A 26449-nucleotide genomic window follows, 5' to 3' on the forward strand; every position below is an offset into this window, starting at 1 on the left:
CCCTACAACCAGGAGTCTGTAACAGGTAGGTTGCACTCAGGCTTCCACTGACCCAGTTGCTAGAAGAGACTGGGCATCTTTCCAACGCCAGCCCCAAATTGACAGTGAGACTTATTCTCTTAGCCTTGGGAGAGCCTGAGGATCCCTGGGATATGGCAGGGAGGACCACACAGGAAAGGTTCCCAAGGACAGAAAAGGAGAACCTTAAAAATACATTTTGGGGGACTTCCCTGGTGGTCCATTGGGTAGGACTCCGCGGTCCCAATGCAGGGGGCCCAGGTTTGATCCCTGGTCAGGGAACTAGATCCCTCATGCATGCCGCAACTGAGAGTTCGCATGCTGCAACTAAAGAAGCTTGCATGCTGCAACTAAAAGATCCTGCATGCCACAACTGAGACCTGGTGCAGCCTAAGTAAATTTTAAAAATAAAGAAATATTTAAAAAAATACATTTTGGAACCAAGTAACCAATTTCATAGCCTTATAGGTAAGGCCCACTCTAGTTCTAGTCCTCCCCACCTTTCCCCTCCCCCCCACCCCTGTTAGTGAGTGCCTGGCTTGTTTGGCTGGCAGAGCCAAATTAATGGCAATAGATGCCCCCGAAGTGTAAAAAGATGTATAGTTAGGGCTTCTATTGTATAACAAGTTATTATTCACACAGATGGCGGTCACTAAATACTTCTTGAAGGTGATTCCCTCTTTCCCTCCCACATCATAGTGTTTCATTTTAAGCACCTTTCTTGGTGGAGCCTAAATTTATCACCAGCATTATAGAAAACACCAGAGTTGGGAACTTTGTAGAGTGAGGTCCTGGAATCATCCCAGTATGCGGAGCCTCCATAATCATAGTGGGTGTTTTTTGTTGGTTATGTTTTTTCAGTTGGAAATAATATTAGTATGATTAATTACTAATTATTAATTAATAATATGATTCTGAAGTGGTGAATTTTAATGGAGTAAAAATTTTCATCTGGAAATGTTTCTTTTTTCCTCATCAAAGAGAAAATGGGGGTTTCTGAGCCAATTGGAATTTCTTTGCTTTGTTATCTGATACCCTGGTGTGGAATGATCAAATTTCACATTTCCAGGTTGCTAGGAGACAGGCAACCTATCTTGTAGATACAGGCATTAAAACTCCTTTATGCTTTATTTCTTAGAATTATGTATTTCTTAGAATTCTCATGCTTTCTTTCTAAAACCTAAATTATGCAGAGGTAACATGATTATTTGACCAAGCTCAGGAAATAAAAGAATTATCAAATCAAAAATATCAAGTTGGAAAAAAATATATCAAGCTAGGTTTAAATAAAGAACATGACTGGCTACAGTAAGTTAAGGCAACATTCTTGAAAGTAAGTCTGTATTTGCCTCTGCTTTTGCTGCTGACTCTTTTTGCTGCTTTCTGCAACTTTTTTTTGGACTGCTTTTTTGTACTTTTTGCAGCATTCAAGAGTGGTTAGGTAGTAGTAGGTTGAGAATACCCTGTCTAGAGAGCTACAGATGATGTTAAAAATATTCCAAGTGAACATGACCCCAGGAACTCTATTTAAATAATTTACTGATTTGGTCTCCCAGGAACATTTGGATTTACTGTAGCTACTTTGTCCTTTCCTTTCTTTTGAAAGGAAAATTCATCTTATGTTACAATGCAGTTATTTTGGGAATGCCTTAGGTTTAACATTAGATAACTAGGGTTCAAAAAAATGTGCCCAGATGGTAGATGTTGATGAAAGTTTGGGAGAATTCATTTGAAGTTGAATGCTTTGCAATACTAATCAGAAAGGTTTTGTTGGCTCCCAGTTTTGAATAGCATAGAGATTGGAGGCTGAGATATTACTTTAATATCTACTTCATGTTAGGACAGGTCAGGTTTTCTCTTTTTCTGTTTCAATTCAAGATAGGGTTCTTTGCAGCAGTTGGTTTAGAGGGGTTTGTATTTTGCAGTTGGCTCAATTGGCTCTATATAGCTTCATGGTACACAGCTGGCACCCAGACCCCCAAGTCAGTTACACTGATAAATACTCTGTTAGTACTTTACAGATTGACTCCCATTCTCAGCCACTTCATCTTTTTTTTTAATGTTTTTAATTTTTTATTTAAAATTCCCTTGTAAAATATAGACACAGAAAGCTGCATAAATCATATATATTTATATAACATTTACTAAACATTAATGGAGTTGACATTCACAAAACCAACACCCAGATCAGGTAACAATACTTCCATCACCTCTGAAGTGTATTCCCATCTGCCCACCAATAGACTGACTCTTAGCCAGTTCATCTTTTAAATGAACTGTAGTCGTGACAGTGGAAAAATTAAATCACATGTCTTTGTTTATGAAGATGAGTTGCATAGACTATCCAGACTGGCAATGGCAGGAAGACACTTTCAATGTCAGTTATCTAAAGTAACTGGAGCTGTAGATTTGACTAGTGAGTGAGAAAGTTACTGAGATATGGAAGAGGAAGATGTATTGACAGAGGTTATATGTAGAATTAGGTGGAATTTTATGTTTTTGTAAGTATCTCAATTATTTAAGATATAATTTCTATGCACAAACTGGATATTATGGTAAACTTTGGTTTTACTGTGATTTGTCTTTGCCTTAACAGATTGTTATTATTAGATTATTTTTCTAACGGAAAAAATTAAGTGATAAATGTTCATTACAAGAAATTAGAATGTACATATACACAAGGAAAAAAATCCCCTCTAATTGCATCTCCTGAGATAACCAGGGTAAACTGTAGATGTTTATCTTTACAGACCTGCTTTCCATCACATATCTGTCTTTCAAAACCAAATTATATGATTCATATGGTTTGGGTATACTTAGCTTTTTTCATGTAACAGTACAGCATGAATATCTGTTCAAGTCATCGAATTTTCTTCATTTTCATTTTTGTGGTTACTTAGTAATCCTTTGTGAGATGAACTGTAGTTTATTTAATAAGTCCCCAATGATTGGTATTTAGGTTGTTCCTAATTTTTGCTGCGATAGCATTTATGGCTATCTTTTTTGCCTCTGTCTGATTACTTCCTTAGGATAAACTCCTGGGATTAGAATACTTCACAAAGGATTTGCTCATTTTAAGGCTTTTGAAACACATTGCAAAACAGCTTTCCAGAAAGGCTCTTCCAGTTTTCAGGTTTTCCTCTGTCTAATTGGCTTTATGATTGCATTAAAATGTGAAATTTTTATTTAGTTGCAGAATGAAGAAGAGCCTGGAGAGCCGGAACAAGCTGCAGGGGACGCTCCTCCACCTTATAGCAGCATCTCTGCAGAGAGTGCAGGTAGGTAATAGGGTGAGGTGACTGCTGAGCTCTTGAAATGCATTAGCCAGAGGCTTTTGTCTGCTATGTATTTGTTGGTGTTTGTGTTTGCTTCAGCTTTCCTTAAGAAGTCTTTGACATTATTTTTAGTTTGTAGTCTGAGGTGAAAAAAAGTCACAGTTCTGAAAAACAGATAAAACCCCATTCCAATGTGGCTTTTTTATGGAACTCAGTTTCATTCCAACAGAATCTTAATATAAAGGAGGTAGAATTCAGGAACCAGGTGATCACCTGTTTTTTCTGTTGCTGTTCTTTTTGTAGTTTCCTCATTAGTTGTTTTGCTCTTTGATTCTAGTACCTGTGACCTGACCTGGAATATAGTATGTTAGATTTCTTTTATGCTAATAAATTCTTAATAAAAAAACTAGAAGTCTCCCAACTCTTTCATTTTGTTTCTCATAGTTTAAATCATCCTTAATTAACCTTTCATCTTCCCATCTTATGCCAGATTATCTTTATAATTTGCACATGTATGTTTAGAAGGGATGAGGGAGAAGAAAGAAAATTGCAGTAGTTCAGGACTTTTGTTTATTAGATCTTTGTGATAACCAGTTCTGCTTTAATTACTGAAAATTGACCAGTTTTGATGGAGCCTCTTCCATATTCTCTGAAACAGAACTGTGGCAGAGTGGCAAGTACCTGGCTGATGGTTAGAAATAAGAGTGGTGCACACATGTTGGTAGGGGGAAAAAAGGCACAAGTCACTATTTTGTATACTCGCTTTACCTGTTTTAATTTGTGGTATATAAATTTGAACAGTCTAACAAATATTGGATTTTTGTTTGTTTTGAATGTACTAAATAAAATGGAAAAGATTGTCGTTAAACTTTTCATGGAAACTTAAAATTATGTGAGATGTCTATATTGATGGATCCCATTTTTTAAAAATCTGTTGAAATAGGGAAATAAAAATGTTCTTGATTTCCCTCAACTTAAGGTAGTAAGAGGAGTTCCCTGGTGGCCTAGTAGTTAGGATTCCGGGCTTTCACTGTCATGGCCTGGGCGCCTTCCCTGATCGGGGAACTAAGATCACGTGACGCAGCCAAAAAAAAAGTTTTCCTTAAGGTAGTAGGTATCAGTTTTGTTCATGTATTCAGAATTACTGTGGCTATGGGCGAATTCAGATTGTACCCTTCAATTTGTAAATTAACTTTTAAATTAAAAATAAAAAGAAATTTTTAAGGAAATTATATATACAATGTTTTATATACACATACATGCATGTATATATATGTATGTGTGTGTGTAATGTATATAAAATAGTTATTTTGACATAGAGAAAAACAAATTTCTTGAATTGGATTAGGTGGCAGCTTTAGTTTCAATAACACATTTTCCTAATTTTCTTCTAAAACCTTTGATATTTTTCCCATTTAGATAGATGGGCATTCCATCTGGAATTGTTTTTTCTGTGTAGTGTGAGGTAGTGGTCAAGGTTGTTCTTCCATATGGATATCCATTTGGTCCCACACCATTTATTGAAAAGACCATTCTGGGGCGGGGGAGGGGTAAAAAAAAAAAAAAAAAAAAGACCATTCTTCTTCCACTGCTGTAATGTCACCTTTGTCGTAAATCAAGTGACTGTGTGTGTGTGTGTGTGTGTGTGTGTGTGTGTGTGTGTGTATCTGTTTCCTGGACTAAATATTCTGTTCTTAGGTCTATTTATTCATCTTTGTGCCTGTGCTTAACTTTCTTAATTCCAGAACTTTATAATCTTGATATCTGGTAATTAGGTCCTTTAGCCTTTGTGTTCTTCAAGATTTCCTTGATACTTCTTGGCTTTTTGTATTTTCATTTACATTTTACAATCAGTTTGCCAATTTCCATAAAATGGGACGAAACAAACAAAAATTCTGCTGGAAGTTTAGTTGGGATGACATTGAATCTGTGTATCAATTTGAAGATAATTAACATCTTTATAATGTTGCATCTTCTAGTCTATATTAAATCCCTCCCATTTATTAAGATCTTTAATTTCTCTCAATAATATTTTGTGAGTTTCAATATAGAGATAATTAGATTCATTCCTAGGTATTTGGTGTATTTTGGTGCTGTTATAAAAGGTCCATGTATAATTTTATTTTGTTTGTTGCTGGCATATGAAAATACAGTTGATGGTTTTTATTAACTATATGTTCAGAGACTTTCCTAAATTCATATATTAATTCTAATAGTTTGTAGATACTCTTGGATTTTCTACGTATGTAATTATGCCATCCATGGTTAAGGGTAGATTTCTTCTTTTCCAATTCTTATGTCTTATATTTTCTTTTCTTTCCATATTGTATCAACTAGTAGTACCTCTAAGATAATGTTTCATTAGAAGTGGTAATGGTGGGCCATTTTTGTCTGATTGTCTAATCTTAGGGGAGAAAGCTTTTAATAATTTACCATTAATTATGATATTTACTCTAGATTTTTCATAGAGATTTGTGAGAGGTTAAGGAATCATAGTTTTCTTTTACAGTATTCCTAATTTGCTAAGTTTTTTTGTTATTAATAGGTATGTTGTCAATTCTTTTTCTGCCCATGTGATGACAGTAGAATTTTCTCCTTTTTTCTGTTAATGAGGTGAATTCTATTGATTGATAATTTCAGTAATATACTACAGTAAAATTGGAAGTTAGTTTTAATTAACCAAAGAGAAAAAAGAAAAGGAAAATGTTAATCTTGATGAAGTATAGGAGTTTTTTCAAAATTCTTAAGTGTTTTCAAAAATTGTGTAGAAATTTAATCCATTTGTAAATAGATCTTTTCTAATAATACATATTGAATCTTTTATAATAGAAGGCAGTGAGAATGAAGATGCAGTATTAAAAAGAGGGAATGCAAGATTTCACACAAATAAATAATGGTTCTGTATCTGAACCTGTAGTTACCGTAGGCATTTCACAGAAAACAATACATGGCAAAAATAATGTGAAAGACTCAAAAGAGCCAAAATCTGTGAGAAATGACTTTTAACTTTTTTTCAAGTTTATTTTCATGTTTATAAATGGGAGGACACCATGGTACAGATTTCCAAACACACAGGTGAATTATTCTTAGCTTAAATTTTACCTTATGCCATTATTAATATTACATGCCTTTTGTGAACACACCACATAAACAGCTAAAAAAAAGTGTTCAAAAGCACTTGGGAGGGCAAAGTGAATGTGGAATTTAAATAATTGAAAAGTGGATACATTTAAAAATCATTCCCAGTCTTATGTTCATCTTTAAACACCTTTTGATTCAATTATTCTATATGTATTGTTAGAGGAATGGCTGGTTTTTGTTTGCCAGAGTTAGCAGAAATCTTCCTTTTCCTCATTTCAACTAATCTTCAGATTATTGTGACTTCCTTTTTATTTTGCAGCATATTTTGACTACAAAGATGAGTCTGGGTTTCCAAAGCCCCCGTCTTACAATGTGGCTACCACACTGCCCAGTTATGATGAAGCTGAGAGAACCAAAGCTGAAGCTACTATCCCTTTGGTTCCTGGAAGAGTAAGTCCAACTTACCGTGTTACGTGGTGCTGGTTTATGGGAATTAAGTTCTTTGCATTATCCACTTTGTGATATTACTTATGATTAAATTGATTAGTAAAAGAACAGCTAGTGTTTAAAAGCAGATAACGTTTTCTTTGGGGATAAGAAACTCTTTTCCTGAAAACTATGAGGTAAAAGATACAAATGAGCAGAAAAATCACTAGTCAAACCAGCTCGTTTTCCCTATCTCTACTACTACCATCACTTTCTCAAGTCTCCTGGCATGGCTGAAACATCTTGGAGCAGGAGCTGATTTAAGAAATATACCTGGGCTTCCCTGGTGGTGCAGTGGTTGAGAATCCGCCTGCCGATGCAGGGGACACACGGGTTCATGCCCCGGTCTGGGAAGATCCCACATGCCGCAGAGCAGCTGGGCCCGTGAGCCATGGCCACTGAGCCTGCGCGTCTGGAGCCTGTGCTCCACAATGGGAGAGGCCACAACAGTGAGAGGCCCTCGTACCACAAAAAAAAAAAAAAAAAAAAAAGAAATACACCAACTTTGCCTTGATTCTGCACACTTAATATTTTGGTGTTAGGTAGATAGCTGCTAGGGAGTCCATGGAGAGAATAAATAAGTGGAACTTCATAGAATTAAACTCAGAAGGGCTCTAACAATCATCTAGATGAACCCCATGCCACCAGTGGTCCAGATCATGCCATCTGTGGAGGCACAGTGAATTCAGATACCATCTGGCCTGATGTTAATTCATTTGAGTGGGGGTGGGGTGTGATGAAAGCCAGTGGAAAATTTTGGACACTCTTGGTTCGTGATGTCGGACCTATAAGTGATACAGTTGTGTTTTCATAAATATTCATCCAGGTTGAAGCTGATGCAGGTGGGGCCTTGGGTGAGAGATATTGAGAGAAAGGAGAGCAGGATCCAGTCCCCAGAAATGTGGGGCAATCAGGGCTCCAGACCCTAGGCCTGGCAGGAAACTAGAGTAAAAGAGAAGAACAAGAACAGAAGTTCGGTCTGGGCAGTGCAATGACACAAGCCCCAGAAGTTCAGGCCTTAGGATAGTAGACTATTTGCAGATCACATTTACTATGAGTGGTGAAACTCCTAAAACCACTGCCTGGCAGAAGTAATAGTTTATAAGCCTAGTCTAGGCTGATTCTACCTGGTGAAATGCATTCACTTCTTGTAGGTGCTAGGGAGAAACTGAGAACCCTCATGCAGCTCACTGTCTACAGACAAAACAGTCTTAATATAGTTACCATGAATTGGAAGCAAACAACATGGTTGGTACTGTGCTTGATGCTTACATAAATTTTGTATGTTGTATCCAGTCTTCACAATAACTTTGCAAGGTAGAGATTATATTATCCCTATTTTACAAATGCAAAAATTGAGGCCCAGAGAGATTAAATAATTTGCCCAAAGTCATATAGCTAATAAGTAGCATAGGTGAGTCAAACCCAGATATTCTAGACTCCAGAGTCCTTGTATGTACTCTCTAGACCTCTTGGATTATGGTAACTGTCCCATGAAATAGACCAGGAGATTAGCTCTGATTAATCACAGAACTCTTTAGAATACTTTTACTTGACAAGTATACACATTTAAGAACTTCTTAAAGGTTTTTTTTATTCAGCCAACATGTATAGAACACTTTTTTATATAATGTGCTATGTATTTTGCAGTGGATAGGTGGAAGCCTTTGTATAAAGCAAGGCTCCTGCCATACAAGACCTTAAAATCCAGCTGGGGAAAAGGCCCATGAAGATCTATATCTAAGGAACAGCACAAGAGCAGTGAGGGTTAAGAACTGTGACTTTAACTTTGTGATCGCGGGGAAGATGGGATTTGAAGTGAGCCCTGAGTTTTGATGGATAAGAACATTCCAGAAGGAAAAGCTCAGAAAGCAGATGTGAATCAGCCAGGTGCAGGGCAGGTTCTGTGGTTGTAGTAATTGGTTTTGCTTGGGCAAAGAGTTTGTGACCAGAACTGTAGGTTGTAGAATCTTCTGAATGCTAGGCTGAGGCATTTAGACTACATGTAGGTCACACAGAATCTTTCAGACTTTTTAAGCATGAGTATGATAAGACAAGTATGGTATTTTAGAAACATTAACCTGGCAACAGTTTATAGGAGGAATCCTTGTAGTAGAGATACCAAGGACAGAAAGAACAGCTAGAAGGCATTTGTAATATTATTAGGCATTACTTCCATGTATTTTTGTAGTACATCTTTGAGTAGTTATGCAAAAAACAGAATTACTTTCTAATTTGGCAAAGCCTATTTATCCTACTAGTATGAGTTCATAATACTAGCTATTTCGTATTTTAAAAAATATGAAACAAACACATTTTTATATAAATTTCAAACAATAGAGGAAAGGTGTTAAATTAGATGGAAGCTACTACTGCCACTTCTTTAGTTCCCATTCCTCAGGGGAACCAGTTGGCAGCTTGTTATGAATTTCACAGTCCCTTTTCTGTGTAGGGCAAGTTTTGGTTCTCCCTAAAGTTTTATTTATTTATTTATTTTCATTTGAGGAACGCTCATTGTACTGTGTACAAGTCTACCACTTTTAAGTGTATATTCATTTATTTTTCAATATCTCAACACATACCTACAATTAGTTAAAAAGGTAAGCTGCATATGTTGGTGTCATTGTTGGTCAAGATCATCTTCCTTCTAGACTTGCAACACTGTGTTTTCAGGTTAGGATGCAAAGGATCCTACCTGCCGACAAGATTGGAAGTGAGGTTGTTTCAGACCTGTGTACCAATATAAACAAATGGTTATGGAGCAGTGGGCAGCGCTGTTAGACTCTTCACGTATGATTACACTGTCTTCTTCCACCCCTCCCCCACCCCACCCCACCCCAAGTCAGTCTCATAAAGCACTTGAGCTAGTCAATGGTATCTTCTTAATAGGACCAGGATTACTAATACTCTGGGCTAAACAGGCCCTGGATTACTGATATTCTAGAATTTAAGCCAAATGTGTAATAAAATTTTTTTCTTTTCTTTATGTATATATTTCTTTTCTTTATATTTATATATATAGATATATATAAAAGGAAGAGTGATTAGTTCTTTGTGAACTTCATAATTTTTGAAGTGTATTATAAAAGAACTTGGGTTATAAAGTGAAAAATTCCTTTCACTGAGAAAAAATTATATCTTTTACTTATAAGACAAATGAAAATTTTAACATATAGTTAAAGCCTTAATGCTCCTAGTTTTGAATTGAGCCAAAGCAGTATATTTTCTCATTGGGACTCACTTTTGTCCCTTTCTCTGTTTTTCTTGATGTCTTTCCTTTGCCTTGAAATAATTTATTGTGAATTTACCTTCTCTTTTCATTTAGGATGAGGATTTTGTGGGTCGGGATGATTTTGATGATCCTGACCAGATGAGGATAGGAAATGATGGGATTTTCATGTTAACGTTTTTCAGTAAGTATATACACACAGCAGAGCCACTTCCCACAAACCAGAGTGCTTTGGATTATGAGTGAATATGACTGAATTAAAAGAACTAGTTGACCTAATACATTATATTTATTACATATATTTAATACATTATATTTATTTTAATACATTTTATTTAATGTATTACATTATATTTATTTGATGCCTTTTACTGAGATGTTCAGAGTTTAGTACACTTTTATCTTAATATCCTTTCTCTTTGTCTTTTATTTCTGTGAATACCTATGCAAAATATAATTAAAGCAGTTTTGGGGGATGCTTCATTTTTACATGATCTCATAAGCTTCATTTTTGCAATCTTCAAAGCCCCTTAGCATTCGTTCTACTCATTCCTGACCATGGAATAGGAATTAAATGGCTTTGATGAATTTTATTTTGCAAGTTTCTGTTTTCTAATACATCAAAGTCAGCCTGATTTTTCCCCCTTGATGTTATTTTGCATTTAGGTTTCCATACGCCTGACTTAGAAGTGAGCAACAATTTCTTTAATTTGCTGTATTAAAAAGATTTGAAGCAAATGCAGTGCTTTTAGAGTTACTACATAAGCTGTCAAAATTCATAGAAGCAGGAGATGAATGACTTGAATCAGATTATTTGGGGGCACTAATTTAATGTTCAAATAATGTTTATTTACTCAGGTATAACACATACAGTAAAGGGCACAAGTCATAAGTATACAGTGTGGTGATATTAAGGCATTTTTGAAAGCATATAGCAGTAGATATAATAATATAACACCTCATATTCAGAGACTCTGTGTTTTCTTGTTTTGGGAGGAAGACAGAGGATGGATGTTTTGGGGAAGTGGGATAAGGGTTATGGAGGGTGGGCTAAGCCATTTAAGCAGAAGCAAGTACAGAGGGCACCCTTAGGGCACTCTTACTCCTTGGGTAACAGGACATGTCTGACCTCTTTTTTTCTCTTGGCTTTTACAGTGGCATTCCTCTTTAACTGGATTGGGTTTTTCCTGTCTTTTTGCCTGACCACTTCAGCTGCAGGAAGGTATGGGGCCATTTCAGGATTTGGTCTCTCTCTAATTAAGTGGATCCTGATTGTCAGGGTAAGTTGTGCAACAGTAATGATAGTCTGTAGAGAAGCAATAAGTAGAATAATTTTGAATATTTGATTTTTTATCTGCTTTTTAGAATCGTTTAAAAATGATTTTTGGTTTTTTTTCTGGTTTCATGAAATTGAACCTAGATCAGTTGCAGTTGGTTCATGCACCGAAGTTTTATAGTCAAATCTAGTGAATATTGGTGGTCCAAGGGCATCCATCTATCCTTGTTCACTGGCTGCTTTCTCTGTTTTTAATGTTTGTAATGTAATAATACATGTATTTGTTCTGAAATTAGTTGTTTTTATAATAAAAGAAAGACTGTTACCTCTCTGGTATCTCATCAAAAGCAGACATTCCTCTCATTAATGCTACTGAAGTTTTAGTCTTTCTTCTCTCCTTCCCTTTCTTCTTTTCTCCCTCCTTCCTCCCTCCCATCCTTCCTCCCTTCCAGGATTGGTTATCAGTAGCATCATTGGTTATGCCAAAATGTTTGGAGAGCCAAAACTGTTTAACTGTTTAACAAGTCCTACTCCATTAGGGGCCCTTATCTCTAAGGTAAATTAGAGATCTTCAGTGATGTAGGAGTTACCAGTTAGTTAGAATTGCATGAAGTAATTTAAAGTTGTAAAATATCCAGTCTCTTAAAGTGTCCTCTGATTTCAGATAGGTTTACTGCCATTGTTAACTTTATATATAAAACCAATGTGTTTATCATAAATTGACATTAATTAATGGGTGTTGATGGAGCCTTGGAGTTTTTCAAAGTTATTTATGCTAAAGGAATTGTTAACATTTTTAGAATTCCAGGTTCCTTTGAGAATCTGATAAAAGTTACAGGCTTTTCTCCTAGATGGCTAATGTATACTCACCTAAAACATGAACTTTAAGTTAAGAACTCAAGCCCTAAAGAGGTTTTTCATTCCTTCTCTATAAACCTTGTTATTTTATTAAGAAATAAAATACTGTATTTAATGCTCAAACTGTGCTAAAGTCCAGACAGACTGTGTTAAAGCCTCCAATAGAAACAAGATCAAATTAGTTACCAATCTTTTTATTTTTACTAAATTTTTAACTGAATTGAATGAATCAGCTTGTATTAGTTAGGATGGCTTTTTGAGTAACAGAAAACCTAGCTCAAAATGGCTTAGAAAACAATAGGGAAACTTTATTTCCAGTGAAAATAAGGTCTGACATGGAGGTTAGTTAAATGTTTCACTGACATCATTGAGGACAACTGACGTTCTGCTCAACATGTTGGTATAGCTGCTCCACCCTCAGGGTTAAGATGGCCAAGGCAGTTTCAGGCATCACATCAGAAACACAACAATGTTCAACAGAAGAAGGGGAACTATTTCTTCTCCACCTTTTCTTTTTAAGAGCTAGGAAACCTTCTCAGCAGCCCTCAATTTCCATTGGCCAGAATAACATTATGTGCTAATCGCTGGCAAAGGAATGTGATTATTGTGATGTTTGTGATAAAAGTTTCCAAGGTCAAGACATGGCTGGAGGCATAGGAACAAAATCAGGGATCATTAGAAAAGAGGTCAGATAGTTGGGTTTGGCACTGGGTAAGCAAAATGAAAGTTATCATCAAGATATATTTCTACAAAGGAAAATAACATGTGGGCAAAAAAAAATTTTTTTTTTTTTTTAAAACAAGCAGGTTTGAGCACTTTCAAAACAAGGCGTATGTAAAGCCGAAAGATAACATATTTCAAGACTGCTTTTCCATGAAAGAAAATATATTTGCATATATCGTAATCATTTCAAATCTGTACTATATAAAATACTGTCACTAACTTCTTAGAAATTTTTGTAAGAACTAAATGAATAGCATTAGTGTACAAGATAAAATCTTGTGTTCTGTAAACTCTTAAGCTTAAAATGTGAAATTATATCTGCTGAGGTGCTCTGAAGTATTTTGCTTTATTTTTCAGTTTTCCACTTACTTCCCTGGATATTTTGATGGTCAGTACTGGCTCTGGTGGGTGTTCCTGGTTTTAGGTAAGTGCTCTTAACAAAGACAAAGGAGAGGAAAGATTATGTTAAATTTTAGAAGTAAAATTACTTTTAGTAAACCCTCATCTCACTTACTATACAGTAATATATTAGCAATAATAAGTATAATTTTAAAAATATTTCAAGGATTAGGCTCTTGTCACCATCAGAGTAACATACATGTTCATAGAATATCTCTTAGTGGTGATAAATTTCTCCTAAGCCGTCCATATACACTTCTCACATTTCCTGTGTGGCCAGAGGGGCACACTGATAGATGACTTTATAGTCCATAGATCTTTTTTCCCTTGTGAGTTATTGCCACAAAGCGTTCACAAGCTCAACCCCAAATTGCTTATAGGTATATTGTAACCAGCTGAACTACTCATGAGTGTATGTGGCCTATATTCAGTTGGATCTGTCAGTAGAAAACAGAAAATGTATAGCCTTACTAGACATAACTTCTGGAAGAACCACCAGAAGTTATGTCTAGTAAGAATTGGGGTTCCAGAATTCTTTAGTTTGCTGTTGTTGAGAATAAGACTTATTTTGTGATGAGAGGGAGGAATTTTTTTTTTTAAATATACCAGCCATTTCAGGTTGTTGGTCTTAAGATTATACTTATTACTCTAAATTTTTATTTTAAAATCTTTTCTTTCAAGACATCTTAAAGCAAAGAAATGAGCAGTGTGGTGAATACTGTTGGCTTCTTCATTGTAGAGAAAATACATATGATACAGTAACACACCATCATCACTGCTGTCATTTCTACAATAACAGGGACATCCTGTAGCTGTTAAAGATGGTATAATTGCCTCACTGTGCTTCTGTGACATCATTTTCTCCTGTCCTAACATTTCTCCTGTTTCAGGCCTTTTTGTTGTCTCCTTGATTTAGGATCCTTGGTTCCATGGCTGTTAATGGGTCTGGCTAGCACAGTGTAGAACCCATGCCCAACAGGTGCTTAATATGTTCAGGACCTACCTGTTTTACCTAGGGTAATAGAGCCATGTATTGCTGACCCTAAATTTTACTTAGAAAATACAAGTTATCCATGATGCCATCCCCCACCTCCCCAGTAAGCATCATCTGCTCTACTATTGGTCATTGGCATTCCAAGGAAAGAGAGTGATTTTTACCCCTTCCCTTGATTACTGAGAAACTTTTTTTTTTTCTCGCGGTACGCGGGCCTCTCACTGTTGTGGCCTCTCCCATTGTGGAGCACAGGCTCTGGACGCGCAGGCTCAGTGGCCATGGCTCACGGGCCCAGCCGCTCCGCTGCATGCAGGATCCTCCTGGACCGGGGCACAAACCCATGTCCCCTGCATTGGCAGGCAGACTCTCAACCACTGCGCCACCAGGGAAGCCCCAGAAGTTTTTTTTTTATTATTAGTTGTCTTCGTTTGAAAATCAAGAATTTGGGGCTTCCCTGGTGGCGCAGTGGTTGAGAATCCGCCTGCCGATGCAGGAGACACAGGTTCGTGCCCTGGTGCGGGAAGATCCCACATGCCGCGGAGCAACTAAGCCCGTGAGCCATGGCCGCTAGGCCTGCGCGTCCGGAGCCTGTGCTCCGCAACAGGAGAGGCCACAACAGTGAGAGGCCCGCATACCAAAAAAAAAAAAAAAGAAAGAAAATCAAGAATTTTCATATAAAATACTTGAATTTTTTAACTTTTCGAAATTGAAATGTCTAGCAAAACTGACCTATATTCCCACATGGCACCCATCCTTTGACTGGAACTGGCTTGTTGATTTTGGTGCCAGACAGGATGGTGTATAGCTCAGTGCTGATGACTCTTGGTTACTGCCAAAAATCATTTCTATTTGAGTACAAAGAGTCTTCTATTCCTTGAGTATATTTTAAAATGTATCAAAAAGAAAGTGATTGCTTAGAGCTGAGGAGATGGGAGGAGGGTAGGAAATGGGGAATGGCTGCTTAGTGGGTACAAGATATTTTTAGGGATGACAGAGTTCTAAAATTGGATTATAGTTTTAACTGACTAAAAGCCAGTGAATTGTACACATTAAACAGGTAAACTTTATGGTATGTAAATTATACCTCCATAAAGATGTTAACAAAAATGTGTCTAAGACTCAGGGACCATCTCTGGAGGAAGAGGGCCGGGAGTGTGTGAGCTACCATTGGAGGGGGCTCGTCACCTTCCCCGCTGACTCCTAAATTAAGAGTAGAGAAGTACAGTTGAGAATATGAGAATTGCTGTAAAGGTAAGGGGAGCCTGACATCTAGTGGACAACATTATGTACTGTCTACGGGAAAAAAAGAAGCCCACGGCAAGAAAGGATGGAATTTTTTTTTTTTTTTTTTTTTTGAGAAAAACAGTTTATAACCTCTGTAAAAAGAGTATATTACCTTGGAATACTTTTTTGGAACTCAGAAGGTAGCTTTTGGGAATTGCCTGGTGGTCCAGTGGGTAGAACTCCTCCCTTTCACTGCTGAGGTCGCAGTTGGGGAACTAAGATCCCTGGAGCCGTGGGGCGAGGCCGGAGTTGGGCAGGGGGGAGAAAGTAATTTTTGATAATGCTTCTCAGTGAGGCTTCCAAATGTAAATGTTTGGCCCCATCTTATTTTTGTTTCCTTTTTAGACCAGTTAGATTCTGAATGTGCAAAAGAGACTTTGTTTTGGCTCTTGAGATTATGTATTCTCATTGAGAAGTAGAAAATTTGGTGTGGAGATCCTTTGGAAATTTTAGAGGCAATTGTGTTTCGATAGCTTTTAGCAGAAAAATGATGAAGTATTGGTATCAGGAGGGATATTTCTGGGGAGTGGACTTAATATGGGAATTACAAATTCATTCTTGACTTTTCTTTTTTAAATTAGGCTTTCTCCTGTTTCTCAGAGGATTTATCAATTATGCAAAAGTCCGGAAGATGCCAGAAACTTTCTCAAATCTCCCCAGGACCAGAGTTCTCTTTATTTATTAAAGGTATTAAAGAAAACTTTATTCTAGTCCCAGTGTAATCATGTGATGCATTGCAGATGACTCTTCAGGTTTAGAGTAGAGTGTATACCCTGTGGTAGGGGATATGGAGAAGGTAAGGAAGCCTTGTCTTTTAGTTTCTAGTTTAGTAAGGGGTGTTTCTATGAAAAAAACTATTTAAAAAGGCAAGTTAGAAAAACTGCCAAAGGAGAAAACATGATCTCATGTTCGGACAACGCAGAAGAGGCTCGACTGGGACTCAGGGTCCTAGATCTTTGAATCATGAATCCCGAAGCCACTGCTGCAGTTTTACCAGTTCCAGAGGACTGTAGCAAGAAGGAGCCTTTCAGGCCTGATCACTCAGCTCAGTTATGTGGGGCCCTAAACCCCAGAGCTGGCAGGACCATGAGTACTTTAGGAACTACTTTTGCCTGGCCACTGATAAGCCCATCAAGGCTTCCGTCTTCTCATATTAGTCAGAGAGGCTTTCCTCATCCCTTTTCTTCAGGTTCCCATCCTGATGTTACCATTCTGGTGGTAGGGTCAAACCCCAGGAAAGGAAGGGGAGGAAAGGGCCTTTTCCCTTGCCCAGAACAGGAGGACTAAGCCTTGCCAAGGCTCTTTGTTTCACCCGTGGGTTTTCCCCAGAGGCTGACTCCATCTTACATCACTAGCTAAAATAGGAGGAGATAGGGAATCTTGGGAAAGAGTACACCAGAGAGAGGCCTCTGGTTACAAGATCTAACGGGCCTTTGTGGAATTGACTCTTTGTTCCTTAAGACTGTTGAGGACAGGTGGGACCAGGCTGGTTGAAGGCCTCGAGCAAGGATTTGTGAAGGTTGTAGCAGTTGAGATAAACCTGAAATGATAGGTAGGAAGTGTAAATGATCGTGGAAGTTGTTGGGTGGGGAAGCATTTCAGAGTCACCTAAGGCCAATTGTTGAATAGGAATAGAGGCAGAGAAGTTATGGAGCTGGCTTAAGGGACAGCAGTGTGATTGTAGCATAAAGGAGTGTTGAGGATTAAGGCTGGAAAGCCAGGCTGAGACAGTGTTCTCAAATATCTTGAGCACTAAGCCCATTTGCAATGGAAGTGTTGAACTCCTAGAGCAGCCCTTTAAACCCAGTGACGTGTTGGCTCAACATAAGGCTGACTCCATGGGAACATCAGTTTGTTTTGTATTTGCTGTTGGGTTATCATAGTTTATGTAAGTAATCATATGCTAAGAGTGTAGTTCTCAATTTTGAAGATTTGTGGTGATCTTAGGATGCAGAGTAGAGTTCTCAGTTTTGAAGATTCGTGGTGATCTCAGAATATATGCTTCTAGAAAAGAAAGTACCGTATTTAATTTGCCAGGTGGTGAGATGGTATTGAAAGTTTTTAAGCAACAGAATAATATGATGAGAACTTCTTAAATGAAACAAAAATTTTTTTAAGCATGGCATAATAGTAATAATTAATGTTTGTCAACTTTTTGATATATCAGATACTGTACTAAATACTTTATATGTATAAGTAAATGTTCTTACATAAATAACAAAGGTTACAGTGACAGATAAGCTCAGATACATGCATGGTAGAGTATATTCATAAGGCATTTCTTATAAAAGTTAAAGCATGGAAAGAACTTAGATTCTGTTGGTTAAAGTCAGTTTCTTCAAAGGAGCGTGCACTTTTATTTGAGAGAGAATTTTAGCCATTAAGAATACGACTTGTGTTTATGACTTTTTTTTTTTTTTTAAAGAAAGGGAATGTTTTGTTGCATGTTTAAAATGTCCTGAGTGGTGTGTCCTGAATTTGAATTCAGTTACACAGTCTGCACTGACACCACTGGCCTAGGCCCTAATGCCTGTGATGTGCCTGTGTTTGTGTCTAGGACATCCTAACTTTAAGAGGCTTGTCAGATATTTTGTGTGGTTTCATTGTAGATAACCATTGTCATCTTTTTTCTTCCTCTACATATCTGATTATAATTTGTAGTTACTTCTAAGCCCTAGGTTTAACTCTTACCTACCATAGATTCAAAAGTTAATTCTTTGGGGTCGCCACAGTTCTTCTTAGGATGAATGCCTGAAATCACCTACAGATTTCCCCTAATCCATTTGTGCCTAACATATCCTGAGGGGACAGATTCCTCCTGCCTTCCCTCCCTCCCTTTCTTCCTTCCTTCACAGATTCTATAGGTCTAGTCTAATGGTGGCTTTGAATTTCTAAATGGAATGAGGCCACACCTCTGTCTGTTCTCTTCATTCTTCAGTTAGAAGGCAATTTCAGGCTTTATTAGAGGATGCATACATTCTTCGTCTTGCTTCTAATACATGACAGGTTGACATGACAATACAGGTTGAGAGAAAGCCTGAACTTCTCAGTTTTCCTGTATTGTTAGGGACTTGGAGGGTTTTTTTGTTTATAAAATTTGTTATTATTGTTTTGATTTTCTGAAACTTCTGAAATGCTTTATGGGTATATTCTAAATGTAAAACAAAGCATGTTTAGGGTTATGATTTGAAGTAGGCAGCCCTTAGTTAAGTAATAATGCTGTTGGAGGGGTGAAGGGATATTATAGACCTGGTATTCTCTGTATTTTGGAGTCAGAGGCCTTACAGTGCTTTAGGCATTGTCAGAAACTTAGAGGTATATGAATAAAGTCCCCCATTGGAGGGCATAGTAGGGTTTCTTTGCTTTCCTGTCTGACTTTGATATCCTAGTTGATTTGAAATTGTCCCAGACATGCCCAAAGGATTCAGAGCTCCAAATTAGGGGTTTAAGGACTTAGAGTAGCATTTAGAATTTTAATAACTTCCTTACTAATTTTCAGTATCCCCAGAGGAACCCAAAAAGCTGTAATATCCCATGGGACTGAATTTCCTTTGTCCATTTGACAGTGGTAAGAACTGTCCCTCCAGATCCAAAAGAAGAATGTTTTCTTTCTCTAGTTCAGAGGAAATTTAGTTTAATTTAGTTTGAAGATGTACTAGAAAACCATCATGTAAGGTGTGAAGATTTTCTTTTCTTTCATTGAGACCTCTTACTTTCTTTACTGGAGGTATCACTAGTTAAAAGCTAGCTGTGGGCTTGCTTTTTGCCAGAAAGCCACAGGTAGGGAATTTCTAAAATAACTTTGCCATAGAGAAAAATAACTCAATTCCCATGCTAAGATCTGGCACTATACTAGAAAAAAGTATAAGAATAGTGACTTTTCTGTTTAAGCTGCCCAAAATATAGTACACACACACACACACACACACACACACACACACACACACCCGTGAAATGACCTCAAAAGGCCTTCTTTCTAACCAACCAAAGTAGATATTAAGGAGTTGGACACTAAAGCTCACGTACTACTATCATAGGGCAACTCTCAGGTTCCCTTTCGGAGCTTATTTATAAGCTTATAAAGGAAATTTGGGTTCCTGCCTCACAGCAAGAAAAGCCAGAGGAACTGCTAGAGAGCTGGGCACAGTGGCAGCAAGAAGTATGTGACTGTGAGGAAGCAGGAAAAACAAAATGTTCCTTCTATGTTGTTTAAAAAGAAACAGATACCTTTTAGAAACGTCTTTATCTGAAATGGTCAAAAATGTAAAGTGTCTATACTTTATCTTATTTACCAATTAACTGGAATATAAATTTTTATGGAGTACCACTTCTTATGATGCTGCCAGGTAATTGAGGAGCTAGTTATAGTAACTGTAAGGTGGTAACACTATTAACTGATATCTAACACTACCGCAAAAGCACTTGTATATGAGAAGTATTAATGGATCTTAAATTTGTTACTTTAACCACATCTGAAATAGGAGGGAAGAAAATTTGTAAGCCCTCGTGGCATTAATGAGATAGGGCGCTTCATAATTAAATAGTGATTGCTGTGACCTTGTGAGCTATATACATTTGAGGCATCAGATATCTTCTTAACTTTTTTCCATATGATGATAAATGTTTTCATTTCTTTTTTCTGTAACCTTCCCCCTCCTTCTTAATACATCTTTATTTTTAATTCACCTCAAGTTAGTTTGACTTACTTGGACTGTGTTGTAAAGTAGCAAGACAGTAGAAAATGTTTACAGAGGAATTTTTGCTTAAAAAAAAAAAAAATCAGTGTCCTAGAAGAAATTGTTGTCTTCCTCTTGAAATTAAATGATCTGTAGGCTGTTGGATTCTTTTTGTTTCTGAAGTGATCTAATCTAAAGTTTAGTAATGATATCCACAGTCCCTAAAACGTGGCATTCCATCACTGTTTTGTTTTTCGGGTTTTTTTGTTGTTGTTGTTTGTTTTTTTGTTTGTTTGTTTGTGGTACACGGGCCTCTCACTGTTGTGGCCTCTCCCGTTGTGGAGCACAGGCTCTGCAGCCATGGCCCATGGGCCCAGCCTCTCCACGGCATGTGGGATCCTTCCGGACCAGGGCATGAACCTGCGTCCCCTGCATCGGCAGGCGGACTCTCAACCACTGCGCCACCAGGGAAGCCCCCCATCACTGTTTTTGTAACAGCTTGTGAGTCACGTTGATCTGAACAGGCCTCTGGGTCTTAGAGAGCAGTGAGTGCCTCTCTAGCAAACTTTTTCATCTGGAATTTGTATGGTAATTGAGATCACCCATTAGTAACCTATCTAGGACCTCTTAATGGATTTTTAAAAAATATTATAGTTGATTTACAATGTTGTGTTAGTTTCAGGTGTACTGCAAAGTGATTCAGTTATACATATCTATTCTTTTTCAGATTCTTTTCCCATATAGGTTATTACAGAATATTGAGTAGTGTTCCCTGTGCTATACAGTAGGTAGGACCTCTTAATGCATTTTTAATGTTTGTTGGGTGGCTCTGACTTTGAGGGATCTATTAAAACTAATTTGCCTCCGTGGAAGCAGCATGAACTAAAGAAAGCGGCCAGTTGAACTGTATCTGAACTGTATCTCATATTCTTGCAAAACTCCAGTATTTTGACCTTATTGTAATCATTCTATCAGTTTTTATCTGTTAATGGAAAGTGATAAAACTGAATTTAGGTTTGTAATGAGTCCAGCTAGCCTCATTGCAAAAATCTCTATTTGATATCTGTCTACCAATTTTCTTTTTGGTTCTACTTGGCCTTCAGGATTCCTTATATTCTTGTGTCTTTGTCCCTGCACATTCTGAAGTCTCCGTAAAGAAAAGTTGCTCTTATGTCAGTATCATTGGTTTACTTCAAATCAAAACACCAGTGTCAGTGAATTTGGGGTTTGGGAAATATTAAGTGTTCAAAAAGAACATGTTGATTTCCTCCAGTGTTGTAGCTTCTCTGCATCTTGCCAGCCCTTTAAAGATGTATACACTAGTCTAATCAGAAAAGATACAGAAGGGCTGCTTGTGGCTTTTACAGTAATTTGGAAAGATGGAAAAGTGAGCTAGGGGCCTGTGTATGAGCCCATCCAACTCTCATTCGGTGTAGGTTATCACAGCGTAGTTTTTCAATAGATATTTGTTAAGTTGTTAATGTATCTCTTTAGAGTATTTTTTTAGCAGTAATATAAGGAGTTATTTGTATTTTTTCCATTATTTCCATGAGAACCAAACCAATTTATATGCCAAAACAAAAGTGCCTCAGAGTATTAGATGAAAACTGCATTTAACAAAATAGATGGACATCATTTTGAGAGTATTTATTTTAGTCATGTATATTGCTTTTTTAAAATTAGGGCCGTATACAGTCCCCCCACCCCGAGATACATGCCCCAAATTATAGTCACTTTTTTTTCTAATTGATTGGAAAAAGTACTTGTGGTACCTGTGAGTTTATAGTTGTTTCCTAACTTTGCCCTGCTTCAAATATAGGCTGAGATCACTGGCATCCTTTTTGGAAATCTTCCTTGTGTGAGATTTGGCAGAATTGGCAGGTTAAACAGCTTCAAGTGTGTATGGAAAATTACCTCTACATTTGGATTCTACTGTCTTTGTCCCCAAGTTGCAGTCATTGCTGTTGAGGTTAAGTGTGGATGAAGTGCTACTTGAATTCTGTTCTTTTGTTAGGAGGTTTAGAGAGAGGGAGACTCCCTGACCTCATGGGTTTTAGAGAATGCATTCAAGTTCTTTCTAGTTCTAGAGTCCTTTATAACTTTAAGAACCAAAAATGTAACATTTATTGAATACTATGATGTCAGTGTATAGTAATCTTAAAGCTATGTAAAAATGTACTTCTTGTGTCTCCAAACATCCTGCCTTCTTTTGTGACTACATCCTTCTTTTAGCCAAAATAACAACTTAACCAGAGTTTCAATATTCAATATCCTTCTCTGGCAGATGTTTTCTGGCAGAGGCCTTCCTGCATTTATGAATTCTCTCCCAAGAAGCAAGAGAACACCTGCAGGAAGTGAATCAAGAGGCGGAACACAGAGGAATAATCACCTGCTTTAAAAAAATAAAGTACTGTTGACAAAGATCATTTCTCTCTATTTGTTCCTAGATGTAAAATTTTAATAGTTAATGCAAAATTCTGTAATCATTGAATCATTAGTGGTTAATGTTTGAAAAAGCTCTCGCAATCAAGTCTGTGATGTACTAATAATGCCTTATCTATTTGTAGTCATTTTAAATAGCATGAGCCTTGTCCCTGTAGTCAGTAGGGGGCAATCTTGCTTTATTCATCCTCCATCTCAAAATGAATTTGGAATTAAATATTTTAGTGTAAGATATGTACAATGCTGGCCATTTAAAAAAGGGGTTTTCTCAAAAGTATAACTTTTGTTATGACTGCATTTCTGCACATAATCCATTTCGCTGTTAAAATTAATCTAGAAATTTATTTAATTGTACTGTGAACACCTAGAAACAAAATCATAGTGCAAAATACATTTAAGGTGTGGTCAAGAATATGTTCTTAATTGGTAAATGATAAGCATTAATTTTTTATAGTCTGTATTCTAATTTTGCTGTACCTTATTCTGTTGTGTACCTAAGGGATTGTAAAGGTGTTATCACTGTATAAAATAGAAAGGACAAGGACAAATGCAGCATAATTACTAATAAAATGCAATTCGTGATACTTTCTGTGATTAGAATCCCTTCCCCTTTTTTTTCTTTTTCTTTTGTCTCCTGATGATTAGGCCAGGGGCTAGGAGTAGGGAGGGGATTAGGTACTAGGAGCAAAGAAAGAATTAGCTTGGAACTTTTGAGATGATCCCTAACATACTGTACTACTTGCTTTTACAATGTGTTAGCAGAGACCAATGTGTTATAATGTAGAGTGATGTGCTTTCTGCCAAGTGGTATTCACCCTGGTTTGCTATGTTAAAGCTGTAAATACAACAGAACATTAATAAACGTCTCTTGTGTAGCAACTTTTGCTGTGGATTAGTGTTTAATATCTTGGTTTGCACTTGTTAATTGCTAAGGCAGTTTTTTCTAATCTTCATATAGATTCATACAGAATCATTCAGTAAACAAAAAAGAAATTGTTCTTGGGCCAATTTTTTTCTTCTTTTTCAGCAGGGGAACTTTCTTTCGTATCATACTCAATATATTCCTTAAAATATATTAGTTCTTCAAAAGATAATGGGTTAAAATAGGGAGGAATTGTAGAGATCTTAAATCATTCTGGAATTCCCAATTAGGCTTCATTTTTTAGACATAATCTCAGATGATTTATTTCCAATGTTTTCTGTGTGTTCCCTGCATTTGCCCTTTTTCTCAAGTGAACACAGCCAACTGGTTTAAGTCCTGTGAGCATCCAGTTGAAGCTAAAAATGTCTCATTCCTCCTGATTTCTATTTGTCTCAATTGTGTTAAATTTAGAGACCAGTGGTTCTTACAATATCAGTCATTTGATATTTTTCCCCTCTTCCACTTATTCAAAATATAAAGAAAAAAATGTAGCAAGATGGTCCAATAACTACACAAACCAGCACTAGCATGGTATGATAGCTGCAGATATTCATTTATCTGCTGCATGTGAACATCCAGGATCAGCTTAGGAAGTCTGTTCAGGGGTGTCAGTATGTAGTGCATAGAAGTGTACATTATTTGAAAACCAAGCAAGAAAACAGTGCCTCCTGGATCAATGTTTCTCATTCGAACTCATTTATTGATTACTATAAGTAATAGTATAGTATGTTTCTGTTTAAAAGTTATATTTTACAATAGATTAGTGGGGCGGGGTTTGAAAGTCTCTGAAGATTTTTTATATTTTGTATTAGATTATACCAACAACATAGTTTGCAGAAGTTTATAGCCTATCGTGTTCTGTGTTTCAGAACGAATATAGCTCTAAGCAGTCTGAATTAATTTGGACATATGCAACAGAGAGAACTATTTAAATTATATTACAGGACCAAATAGAGGGGCCCTAAATCACATGAACTAAAACATTGTAGTCTCGTTTTGTGTTATTCTTTAGGTCCTGTGCCTTATTTGGCTTTGTATATTTGAGGACTGAAATATTTGGAATTCTTATTTCTGCATATTATGTGGTCCTTAAGACTCTGTCATATGTAAACCTACAGTTTTCTTTGCTTTAAAATTAATTAGGAAGGTGATTTCTCTCGTTTTAATGTTCTAAAGATTAAAGTCTTTGTAGATACATACAGTTGGTACCATATGTTACCTAGAGTCCTTACTGTTAGAGTGGAAATGTTTATCCTGCACTGTTACTTTTTATTTTTGTCTTTCATTCTTTTGTCTCCCTTTGATAGGTTCATTATTAAGAATAACCCTTTCACATAAAGGGGGAGTGTTTAAATTATTTGAAAGGGGATACTGAGGAACCACTGTTATTTGCATAAGGTTATGGAATAAACTGGCTTTGACCTTGGGCTAGGGGACAATTAGGGCTCATCCATGACTACAGAGGTCCCTCATGTCTCTTACTTGTTGCTGCCATTTGGAATGATGCAAACTAAGTAATCTGACTTGAGCTGTGTCCCACTGTGAGTCACTTGTAACCCAGATGAAATTTCTTTTGGCCTTCATTATATTCGTATAGTATGTTTAAAGGAAGAAATAACTCCTGAAAGGGAGTTTCAGGGCCAAGTGATAGTTCTGATAGTTCAAGTTAAGTGGTTGCCTGAGGTGGCAGGGTTCTAGGTGAGAATCGGGAAAAATATATGCAACTAATGGAGTGTTGGCCTCAGCTTTGAGTCCAACCCTACCACCTGTTCTGGATGTCTGACCTTCTTGAAGGGTTGGAATAGTAGATGTTGAAAAATCACTTGGTCCTGATGATGCTGGTAAACACCGATGGTCAAATTTCAATTTAAAACATGCCAAGAACAGACATAGAACTGTACGTTATGTACAGTATGAGGGAATAATTTATGAAAAAGTAATGTGGCCCCCTACTACCTACCTGAATCTGGTTCTTTGTGAAACCTGAGTGATAAATACAAGAAAATCATGTGCAAGATGTAGCTTAATAATTTTTAGGTTCTGCTGATGTTTTTTAGCTATTTAGATTTTCACCTTTTCAGGCTTTCTGAAGATGATTTGAAGGGTGATGAGAGGCGTAACAAAATGCAAATATGTTTCTGTAGATGGTTTGTGGGTTTAAAAAAATCTTGTTTTGCATGTCTTTAAGCCTAGCATTTATAGTCTGTAAGGCCGATAAGGTTGATGGAGTGAGAGCGTTTGCTAAACCACCAATACTAAAGGTAGGTACTTAAGGTTTAACTTTCCCTTTGCATATATACTGTATGCTTTTGTACAGTGTATGGTTGTACTCATTTAGAGCACCCACAGAAAGTGCTTTCTGACAGGGAACTTCTGTGTATTGGTTCTCTGTAGGCTCTGCTGCTAAAATGGAGGACATCTCCAAGAAAGACACCAGGAATTCTTGAAGGGGAGGATAAGTTCAGGTTGAGTGTAAAAGACTTTCAGGAGGGAAAAGAGTTACAGAAACTGATTTTGAGTCATTCTAAAAAGGGGCTCTTTTATTACCCAGTTTACTTCTTACAACTTTCTTACTTGCAACTTTATGGCCTATAGAAAGACCTGCTCTTTGGACAACCTAAATGGAGAGCTGTCCTTCTGAAGGACAGTTTCCCTGTCTAGAAATTGGAAATAGTCCTATCTACTGCCTGGCATTTTGATCCCCTCAGCCCTCCAGTTATTCTCAGAATATGTCACTTGTAGAATAGATACATTACTCAAGTTTTGGTTTGATGCCTGTTTTGCTG

The 26449-nt window shown here is 36.9% G+C and overlaps 1 protein-coding gene across 1 annotated transcript in view; it reads left to right on the forward strand.

The window, feature by feature from the left end:
* The window catches only part of NDFIP1 (Nedd4 family interacting protein 1), a 51332-nt gene extending 27712 nt beyond the window's left edge, over positions 1–23620 (forward strand). The window contains exons 2-8 of the mRNA XM_059062252.2: positions 3209–3296; positions 6694–6824; positions 10186–10273; positions 11245–11369; positions 13304–13370; positions 16205–16310; positions 22584–23620. Of these exons, the coding sequence (XP_058918235.1) occupies positions 3209–3296; positions 6694–6824; positions 10186–10273; positions 11245–11369; positions 13304–13370; positions 16205–16308 (603 nt within the window). The 3' untranslated portion in view covers positions 16309–16310; positions 22584–23620. The remainder of the gene's footprint in view (positions 1–3208; positions 3297–6693; positions 6825–10185; positions 10274–11244; positions 11370–13303; positions 13371–16204; positions 16311–22583) is intronic.
* The last annotated feature ends 2829 nt before the right edge of the window (positions 23621–26449 follow it).

Source organism: Kogia breviceps, chromosome 4 (assembly GCF_026419965.1).
Source record: "Kogia breviceps isolate mKogBre1 chromosome 4, mKogBre1 haplotype 1, whole genome shotgun sequence".
NCBI classification, from domain to species: Eukaryota; Metazoa; Chordata; class Mammalia; order Artiodactyla; family Physeteridae; genus Kogia; species Kogia breviceps.